This window comes from Poecilia mexicana, unplaced genomic scaffold, assembly GCF_051168715.1.
Source record: "Poecilia mexicana isolate PSO_F unplaced genomic scaffold, ASM5116871v1 scaffold_18, whole genome shotgun sequence".
Lineage (NCBI taxonomy): Eukaryota > Metazoa > Chordata > Actinopteri > Cyprinodontiformes > Poeciliidae > Poecilia > Poecilia mexicana.
The window spans coordinates 17,681,706-17,692,682 of NW_028263387.1; the positions used below are offsets into that span (position 1 = coordinate 17,681,706).

A 10,977-nucleotide genomic window follows, 5' to 3' on the forward strand; every position below is an offset into this window, starting at 1 on the left:
GGTTCTGGGTTCTGGGACGACCTGGATGATCCATTTTGAAGTCACTTCAGTGGGAGGGTTCATCACTGTTTCCTGTTTTCTCCATTTGTGGATAATGATTCCCCCGTGGTTCTTCTCTGGAGTTAATGATCTGTCGATGCAAATAGCTTTGTTTCTCACCTTTTCTTTAATTTATTTATGGGGGGTTTTTCAACCTGATTTTGGTTGTCTGACATGTAATGTTTCAGACTTTCGGGTTTCTGCAGGTGTGGCTGGTGAAATGAAACCTTAAAAATGTTGTTGGTGTGACGATCTAATGAAAGGAGCAATAAATCTGTAAGTGGCCAAAAAACGTTTTCAAAGTGGGTCCACTTCAACACGGCGAAGTGTTATCTGTAGGCGTTGCTCCAGAAGAACAGTAAGACACCATGGCATGTTTTTAATTGTTTATATAAGAAAACAAGCTGGTGGTTTGTTATCCTCACATTCAACAGCAGGTCCACATCTATGACAGTTTCTCAGCATCTCTAATGTTGCAGATTCTTCAGCAGTCATTTGCTTATCTCCTGTAATTGCTGATGAAATTGCTGCTGTGTCGTCCCGGTCTCCTCCCAAACCCATCCGACGTTGTCAGAGCAGGAAAAAATAAGCGATGGGTGTTGCCTCAGACTGACGGGTCCAAACAGAGATTATTGTTTAAATGGACTGGGGGCCGCGCTGAGACTCGCCACATCCACCCACTTTACGTCAGAAAGGGAAGCCAGTGTGTTTCCTCCCCTTCTTTATGTAAAGGAAGTGCGAAAATAAGCATCAGCGTCGGAGGGACCAGGCTTGGACACCTTCTTCTTCTTCTTCTTCTTCGTTTTTTTTTTTTTTTTGCTTTTTGTCGTAAAGTCCACCCAGCTCCAGTCTGCAGAAGAAGTCGGAGGAGATCCACGCTGTCGCCATGAAGTCCATCAGGGTTTTCATCCTGCTGCTGCTGGGATCAGCCGCACCAGGTAGGGTCTAAATTGGATCAAATCCTGTAGGTTCAAACTTAATGGCTAAAACTAATTAATTTGAATGAGAAAGTTAAATTCAATGCTTTAATTTTAGATTACTAGTTGGTTTATTTTAAGACTTCATTCCTCCGGGTGCGATTTAGTTTTGGTTTTCGCCGGGATAAAGATCACATGTGCAAAGAAGAGACTCACAGTTTGAGTTTATCTTGTTTCCAGAAATTAAAAATCTTGTGCAGCTTTTTCAAAGTCCCAATTTGCTGTAGTTATTATTTTTGACGCCCCCTGTGTGACATCCAGGCTTGAGAATACGGTTGAACCCGACTGAGGGAGAGAAGAAACGGACTGGCTCCTGGTTTGTTTTTCCTCGCAGCAGCCCTGCGCCGGGCTGATAGGTGATCTAACTCCAGATAACCAGTGGGAACCGGGCTGCCCCCCCTGTCACAGAAACAACAGATTATTGTCCTGCGACCACAAAGGTCCCTGATGGAAACAAACCGACTTCCAGCAGTAAACATCTGGAGGAAACACCCTCGCCGAGGCTTTGTAATGAAACTGTGCAGGCTCAAGCTTTGACCTTGTTAAATCAACATAAGGTCACCTTTTTTTTTTCTTCAACCTACCAGCTTCAATGCTTAAGCCATCAAATATCTACAGGACTTGTTAAAGATCTTGCAAAAGTATTGATGCGTCTTCAGTGTGGGATTGCAAGTCTATCAATTATTAATCTCATTAAAAAATGGCTACAATCTGCAGATTTTTCATTTATCCTCTTCAGCCTTCTTATGAGATGTTAGAAATACTTTAAAAGATGCAAATAAACAATTAAAAAATTCAATTTTTAAATAAGAAAATCAACATTTTCTGTCTAAAATTCAAGAAAAGGTTGTTGATTCGGAGAGACCATTAATCAGTCGAGAGGCTGGTGGGAACTCTGGAGGAGCTGCAGAAATGAGAATCTGTGGAGATTATAAACTATTAATCACTTCCATAAATATGGCCTTGACTGAAATGTTGGCAAGAAGAAAGCTGTTGAAAGTCACAAAAATTCCCATTGAAAGTTTGGCACAAGTCATGTAGAGAGACGCATGAGGAAGAAGATGATTTAATCAGATAAGAGCAGATTTGAACTTTTTGCCCTACGTTCAACATGCTAAATGTGTGAGAGAAAGATTTCACTGTGAACGCGTCACCCAGAGGTAAAACACGGTGGCGGCAGAGTCATGCTTTGGTGATTATTACTATTCAGGAGAGACGAGGAAGCTGGTCCGACATGGACGCAGCAGTCCTGGTTGAAAACCTGTCAGATTTAAGACTTTTACTTTAGAGGAGGTTCACCATGACAACCAACATTCAGAGCTACAGTGGAGCTGGCCTATTCAAAGTTCAATGTTTGTAGATTTTTCCGTGGAATGTGGCTTCAAATTATTTGTGGAAAATTTGCAAATTCACAGGTATTTCTGCAGAACATTTACGTGCCGATAGCAGAACTAATTTTTTGTTTTGCACTTTTGCTAACTGAAAACTTTTAGCACACTTAGCTTCCTCTAAATCAGGGGGTGCCCAAAGTGCGGCCTGGGGCCATTTGTGGCCCTCGAAACAATTTCACGTGGCCCCAGAATACAGCTAAAAGAACGATACCAGTTTGGCCCCATAGTGGACACTTCAGTCACGTTTTAGCATAAAAATTTCCTTGAAAAATTCAGTGGAAAGTGTTAAGTACAACATGTTTTTTAATAGTCGCTTTTGATTTCACAGTAAGTGGGGCTATAAAAATGTAGCAATATTTTACTTAAAAAATGGACAAGAGCACCTTCTTCTACTAAACGTGGTTAATAGAGGAGGGTTTTCTAAAACAAAAAAAGTTCTAGTTTCTGTTTGGAATAGACAAAGTTTTTCTAGACCAAATAAACTAAAAACAATCTTAAGCTAATTAAGACAAAAGAAAATTGTCCACCTTTTTTTTCCTTATTGTTTAATTTATTAAATAAAATTCACAACAAAATTATTTTGTGCTTTAAGCTGTAGAAGCAATATGGCCCCTGGTTGCTTTCAACTTTGGAATTTGTTGCAAAAAGTTTAGACACCCCTGTTCCAAATTACATTTTCCAGATAAATCCTAAAGCACTAATTTGCTTGAGTGTTTTATAAACCTTCAGTCAAATAAAGTTCAACATGTTTGTTGAAGGTTTGGTTATCTGCTGCTAAGAATCTTTCAAATAGTTACATGTTTATATTTATGCTCTTCTTTTGAAGTTTACACCACGGCTCTGTTTTTTCCTCATTTTTTCTCAATGATTTTCTCTAAAACAACAGACATGCAAGAACAAAATAAGATCTGCACAGAGGAGATGAAAATGTAAACATAAAAATGTCTACTGCCATCTCAGAATAATCTGAATTATGTTGAGATGTTCAAGGTTTGTACTCTTTCAAGGGCAGGTACAATGTGAACTGAAGCTAGTGTCTTAGCATTAGCTTCCACTAAATGCCATGTAAGTGTAGCGCTTTAGCATTAGCGCAACAAACTTTTAAGTTAGCATTGTCCACCACTGTCTATAACAAAGAATATTCATGTCTGTGAAAGTCCAGACCTCAGTCCAACACAATCTGTGAAAAGGTCTGAAAATCATTGATGTTTACAGACAATCTCAACAAATGAATGCCACACTTTTCAGATTTTTATTTATAAAAAAATTTCCACTTCACGTTTATGCGCTGCTTTGCATCGGTCAGTAACAGAATGCAAATACAATTCATTGAAGCACAAAAAGAGTTATGAATCTTTTTGGTTAAATCTCACTTGGATTAAATGTTTTTAAGGATATAACCTTCCAGACAGTTGACTGAGTTGCGCTGCCCAGTCTCTTATCCGCTGGTGAATATGAATGAAGTTGGCGCAGACAGAGGTTAAGACAGGAAGCCTGGCGCAGGCCAGTGGGCCAGCAATTGTCTGTCTGCAACAGGATGCAGCTTCTCACTTAGTAAAGAGGATGTCCATCCATAAAACACCAAAAAGCCACGACTGTCTTGACTTTTCCTCCCCAGCCTGACAGAAGATGCAGGTCTTTGTCTTTGACTTTTAAAGCTCTGCCAAACAGGAATCCTGCAAAAAATGAAGCGCGAACCTTAAAATAGAGAACATGTCAGAGGAAATGTCGGACGCATAGAAAGTGAGACTTGCGTTTCTGTGCCAGATTAGTCCTAAATGTTTCACTATGACCTCAGTGGAGGAGGATGTTGAAAACACCAGGATGTTCTGGCTCGTGTTAAAACATGGCAACATGTTAAAAACCTTCAGTTGGAATATATTCTACCAGCAAAATAAACTCTTTAATGTGTTGCTCTAGCTTTAGCCATCTCTCTGCTTTTCAGTTTCATCATCTGAGGCATCCACATCTCCAGTGAACACGACTGCTGGTGAGTATAGAAATGAAAAATATAGTCCAGCAAACTTCTCAAGTTTAATAAATTCACGTTAGATTCTTTAATAAGGTCCAACTGTGATGAGTAGCCCTCAGTTCTTCCATTCTTAACTTTTCACAGTTTTTCAATCCTACGAACAGAGGTGCATTGCTTTGACATTAGTCATATCTTCTTAGATCAGCAAAAGTAGAACTGGAAACTGCAAGAAATAATCATTAAAGTAGCTAGGATGATTTCTACTGTGTGTATTAATGCATATTAATTTAAATTCGGTGTTTAAAGTATTGGAATAGGCAGTCATAAGTACTTCAAATCGCCGATTTTAGCTCTTAGCCTAAATACTGAGGATCCGATGTATAGTAATTATCTACCTACATCTTAGAATCAGTGAACCCATTCTTAAAAAATAAAAAAATCCCACAACCTTTAAACTTCTGCTTTTCTAAGCTTATGTTGCAGCTAGCTGTACTGCAATTCTAACACCAGGAGAAAGTTCACTTTATTTCTGTCCTCTTTTTAAAAACAGAAATGCAGATGTGAACATTCAGTCCTGGTAAAAACACTGCACTCTCCATCTAGTTTATAGTTTTAATGTCCGAACTATTTAAAGCTAACCTCAAGTGTACAAAAACACACATCAAAACTAAATATACCTCAGTAATACTAGATATATTCAAAATGCATAAAAACCTATCATGTATATTTATAAATAACTTTGTTTTCTGATGTGACTGTATCAGTGCATTCATCCACTTTCTCCCTCGTAGCCTGGATTTGAGCAGACGCTCGTACCGCCCCCTTCTAAATTATCCAATTTTTCAAAACTGTCCCAGAGATGCAATCTTCCCTTCAAAGTCTTGGATCCAACAACAAAGCATCACTCTGGTTTAGATTGGGCAAATTGAAACCTTAAAGTCCCAGTAGACGGAGCAAATTATGAAAGCGATAGCAGCTCCTCTCTCTGAGATAACCGTCCTGCTTCTGCTGCTTCACAGATCTGTCACATGAATCAAATCCAGAGGATCCCGGTGAGTAAAGTAGTTCAGATGATTAAAGTGTCTTTACTTCATTTGGTAGATTTGTCAACAACCACTAACAAATCGTAGAAGCTTGTTAAATCTAAAGACAGTTATTTGATATTATGCGCTATGTACCGTTCAATTCTTGATATTTTCTTGTTTTTAATCCCTCAAAGGACGAACAACAAAAAGTCCAATAACAGCCTCATCTTTAACAGCTACCATCACATCAACTCTGTTGACAACCACACCTGTTCCCAATGACTCCACCACGAAACGTAAGTTTGTTTTTGAGTCATTCTACACTCCTCCTCCATATTTTTGTTTACTTTCTTGCTCATAGATATTTTAATTAATTTGTAATCGGAGACTGCGTACATTTTATCATTGGTTTTGAAGTAATACGTCCACATTTTAGGTTCAGTCGTGTTAGCATGAAGGCTAAAAGACGACCAGGATGGTGACAACATTTCTTTCATTGATGACTTTACTCTTGTCAGATTTATGATTCATGTTCAAAGCTTGAAATATTGTTTCAAACTTCAAACATCACTTTGTCTTGGTTTGTCACATTGAATAAATAAAAATCTAGCCACTCTAGAGATTGGACGCCAGACTATTAAAGCAGTTTCTGAGAGAACGTTTGGCTCAGAAAGTGATAAATATGGAAAACATGACCAATAGTTAGTTACCTGAATAATAGCAAAGGGTGTCTCCTTTCTTTCTCTTTTCTTTCTTTCTAGAAATTGATCTTACATCTTCAACGAATACGATGACTTCTCAACCACCCAGCAAGATCACGACAGACAGCAATCAAACCACCGACCAAAGTGAGACATTTCTTGATATTTTACTGGTTTTGTTTCTTTAATTTTCTTGCTTTTATTTCTCTACATCTTGTGGCCTGACGTTGATGTAAAAGAACATTTCAATGTGCGATGTGGTGCTTGAAAGATGTCTTGTTTTTCTGTTTGTATTAGCTTTGACCACTCCAAGTTTGAAACCCAGATCCCCGCCTAAAACAAACGACACAAAAGCGACTGAAGGTGAGAAACGATTCCACCGTGTGGGTCAGATAAAGCAAAGCTGGTTGCAATTTTTAAGTGTAGCAACCTGGTTTAAAAGATTACCTGGCTCTGAAGACATTTATTATTTACTGTGTTTAAAAAAATAACTTATACCTGCTGTTCACAGATTCGACTGTCTCCGCTGATGGTACGGTGCATGTTCTCTCTATATTTTTATTTAATTTCTTTCTATAGAATTGCTAATTTTAAGGTAACATCTGTTTCATTAATTAATTCAGCCACAGCAGCAAATGACATGATCCAGAACACAGAACAGGAATCCAGTGAAAGGCAAGAAAAGGAAGCAGCTGAGCAGAAAGCTGCAGGTAAGTTCAGTGCTTTACAACGCTGTAGATGATTAAAATAACACTGATGTATCATTTAAATATCAAGACGGACAGTCGGACATTACCGGCCTATTTTAAAACTGTCAGATACATTTTTAACATTTTGATTGACCTGCTTCTCCTCCAACCTGACAAATATTGTGACATTTTAGAGAAAACTCTTAAAAACACCAAACTTTTGTTTGTTGACAAAACGTATGCCTTTTTATTTTAATCAATGATATGAAAGAGAACTTCGCTGATTGGCTGGCGGCCGAGCATTTTGATTGGTTTAATTTCTGAATGTTGTGAGATGTGACATTTTGCAGTTTACCAATGAAACATCTGGAAAGATGACTGGTGCTGTGAAAAAGTAGTTTTTTTATTGCTCAATTTCAGATTAAATAAATAATGTTTTATTGTTAGTTTTACCTTCCAAACCCCTCGGTATTTTTCCCAGAAGTCTTTGGAGTCATCCAGATAATTTTGGCTAATTAATTTAGCCACACCGATGGAAGTCAGGGACTTTGTTTCTCATCTCTTCTTGAGTATTTTTCAATCGGAGCATCATGTGTTGCCTTTTGAGATCCCACTGCCTACTTCATGCTGTCACACAGGTTCTGTTTGTGATTCAAAAGACACTCTTACAAGGCCTGGATGCTGCTAGAGAAACTGAACTACATTAAGGCAATTAATCGCAGTTAATCAATTAATTTTTACATGAGATTAGCTTAATTCCCTTAGACTACTGCCCTAGTGGAATATATTGGGCTGTGGTTGCCACTAAATATATGTTGTATTAATTAGCACCATGTACTTTTCAGTTAAGTTGTCGTATATGCATGTTTTCTTTCTGCAGGTATAGAAGGAGACTTCTAGGATGTTTTTTTGTATTCTTTTTATCCTTCTTTCTCTTTTAATGTCTTGCCCCGCCTCTCTCCTTGTCTTTATTCTCTTTCTCCCTTTTATTTAGAAGAAATTTTGGTAGCACTTTATTTGAAGGGGTGTGCATAAGACTGACATGAACATGACATAACTGTTTACAACGGTTGTCATGAAGTGTCATTCTGTAAATAATATTACTTTTAATGCAAAGTTGCTCTAAAAGTTGCATTGAAAGTCCAGTAAAAGTGTAAACTTTGCATTATTCAGTCAATAATGACCCTTTTAATGCAACATTCTATGAAAATTTGCATAAAAAGTGCATTAAGTGTCAACTTTCCTTTAAAAGTGTCATTATATATATATATATATATATATATATATATATATATATATATATATATATATATATATATATTAAGTGGAGCATTATAGAAACAGCCTGAACTGGGATTCTCCTTGGCACTCAGACAACAATACTGAGTGCCAATCTACCAAACAGGACTGATTAAATAAAGGGTTTTATTGATTCAACCCAAGTGGATCCAACATTAGAAGTCCAGCCCCACTTTGTAAACTGTTTTATCTCTTTCCTTGGTTGAGGTATTTCTACTGACTCACTAAACAGACATGTCAGACTGGATGGATGTTTTACTCTTGTAGGCTCAGACAAACGGCTGTGGTGGCTTCTTCTGCCTGCTGCCCTGGTTGTAGGTGTCGCCGCTCTTTTCTTGAAATTCAAAAGTAAGAAGGTCCACGATCACACAGGTACAAACTAGCTTTTCTCTCAAATACTTCCCTCACTTGATAAGTTCAAGGTTTAATCAGTCATTGCTTCACCCAACGTGTCACCGTCTTGTTTTCTGCTCCTCAGAAACGATCGACACCGGAACTGAGAAGTACGTTTGCTACTGTGAGGCGTTAATTATGTTTTTAAACGTCTTTATCCTAGGTAATCATGCATCCTTTTGCCCCCACAGCGCATCGTTCCAGAGCAGGCCGGAGAGCAGCAAAGATGGAGTCATGCTCCTGGGAGTGAAGTCATCGGGCGGCGAAGAAAATGGTGAGCCGCCGTCCCACTGCTTCCTGTCGCAAGCGCTTTCTTCCAGACGCAATCTCCCAGTTATTCCAGGGAAGTCACTGGCTTTTAATATCTCGTTGTGCTCTACGGGCTTCGGCGGCTCTGCCGGGCAACAGAAGGTGTTTCCTGTGATTTCTCGCCCCCGCCCTAAAACAAGTAGCTGGGATTGAAAGATAGCGACTTCCTTGCATAAACACTGATTCTTTTGGACTGGAGCTATTGTGTAGGCCTGTAAATGTCAGCGCAGCCCAAACGCTGGAGGAATGTGTTGATGCCTGTCCGCCACCTAAAAAAAATAAAATAAATCTGGGTAGGTATCCTACTCCCCTTCCTACCACTTGCCTTGGCTCAAAGCTGCAGAAGGAAATGGATTCATGCCATAGGAATTTTGCAAAGGAAGAAATTGTTTACGTTGTTTCAGACTAAAGGATGTCTTGAGATTTTTCAGAAAACATCATGTAATTCCAATTCAAGCTTGTTTTCCATCATTACTTCTGTTATCTGTGTTACAGCAGCTGCCAGATAAGGAGAGGAAAGTCTACTTCTGCACCTCCAACGTACTGCTGATCTGAAGCCAACGACTGATTTTGGTTCTTAATTTGTGGAAGTACTTTTGCAAAGTAGGGAAATCTCTGAAAAATGTAATTTCACACATAGAAAGAGCAAGTTGTGCTTTACAACAAGGACTAAGCATGTTTTGGTGGATTTTCCTCATGAGAAACTAGCAATAAAATTAATTTTGGCTATGTTCACATTGCAGCCCCAAGTTACCCAAACCCGACTTTTGTCGAATCTGATTTTTTATTTTTTTTATTTTTTGGCATGGTTGTTCACTTCCAAATATATGCGACCTGTATGTGTGCTCCGGTGTGAACCGTAAACGAAAGTGTCCCGCATGCCCAGTAGAGGGCGCAATAATGTCACAGAGCGTGCTCAGTGTTTAGCCAACCGCCATAAAAAACCCCGTAGTGCTCAGCGGAAGTAAACGTGGATGCTAACGGTGGAGAATAGCTTGCAATTCTGAAGTTATCCGACCGGAGCAACTTAATCCTCATTATTGTCCGCCATGGTTGTTGTTTTTCTTCCCGCTTGCGCGTATCAGGACGCTGAATAGTGACCTTTGTCGAGTATCAGTGACGTTCAGGATCTGGCTGTTAGGATTCAGGTCACATTTGAAAAGATCGGTAGATATCCAAGTGGTCTGGGTCGCATTCGAAAAAAATCCAATCTGTGTTGTTCAGACTGTCATAAAAATACCATATACAGGTCGCATTAAGGCAAAAAGAAATAAAAATTTATAAAAAATTAACTTGGGTCACTTCGGACTGCAGTGTGAACGCAGCCTTAATTGTCTACAGTGGATGAGTATACGTTTAAAAGTGGTTTGGTTTTCTTGTGAAATGTAATATAAGCTTAAAATTTATATCTTAAATAAACTAGGATTCATCAAAGATTTTTTTTTAAATACGCCTTCACCCAAACACGTTCATATATTGTTTTTACCCATATATTGTTTTTACCCGGATTTGTTCATTTTTAAAGTGCACATAACAAACAGCGCCTCCTACAGGTCACGCTGTGTCTGATTATGATGCATGTTCAGGATGAGGATAAACACACGTTTTTGTCTTAAACAAACAAAACTCTAAAACAATAAAAGCTTGCATTTCATCCCAATGTTTTGTATTTAAAGACAAACACTAAATAACCCATGCTTGCTTTGTGTTGTTTTTGTTTACTGGTTTCTGATAAGAACATCCACCATGATCTCCACAAAAAGCAAAGCTTACATTAGGAAATGATGGTTTATAATCTTAACATTTAAAATGACTATTATTGCTGTAAAGCTAACTTCTGTCTGCTGTGAAGTTCAGTCCACAAACACATTTTCCCTACAGTGCACTTACCTCAGAATCCTCACCTGTTTAATGAAATAAATCACTTTTTTGTTCAGCCTTTTATGTTTTTGCTCTTGATTTATCTCTGCTGGGATTTTTTGTTATTATTCTAGGTGTGTTTTATTTTGGTGTAATTGTACTTTCCTCAATTTTGATAGAGAAATGTTGCTGAATTTTTCTTCATGAATCAGCATGAAATAACACAATTATTGTATTTACTTTCAAACTGCTGGAACTGCTTTGTGCTTTATGTCATGAACTATCGGCCACAGTTTCATCAATAAAAGTTTGGATAATGGTT

The 10,977-nt window shown here is 38.3% G+C and overlaps 1 protein-coding gene across 1 annotated transcript; it reads left to right on the plus strand.

Moving 5' to 3' along the window:
• The first annotated feature begins 675 nt into the window (after positions 1-675).
• LOC106922391 (uncharacterized) lies at positions 676-10,977 on the plus strand. The gene is made up of 12 exons (XM_014994768.2): positions 676-977; positions 4,353-4,397; positions 5,399-5,431; positions 5,599-5,700; positions 6,166-6,252; positions 6,403-6,468; positions 6,617-6,637; positions 6,729-6,815; positions 8,361-8,465; positions 8,572-8,596; positions 8,678-8,760; positions 9,291-10,977. Exons 1-12 carry the CDS (start codon positions 926-928, stop codon positions 9,302-9,304), a joined length of 720 nt encoding a protein of 239 aa, XP_014850254.2. The 5' UTR covers positions 676-925; the 3' UTR covers positions 9,305-10,977.

Coding starts and splice junctions, on each gene's coding strand:
- LOC106922391 (XM_014994768.2), top strand. CDS start 926: ATGAAGTCCATCAGGGTTTTCATCCTGCTGCTGCTGGGATCAGCCGCA. Junction 6,816..8,360: donor AGCTGAGCAGAAAGCTGCAG/GTAAGTTCAGTG, acceptor TTACTCTTGTAG/GCTCAGACAAACGGCTGTGG. Junction 8,466..8,571: donor GAAGGTCCACGATCACACAG/GTACAAACTAGC, acceptor TCTGCTCCTCAG/AAACGATCGACACCGGAACT.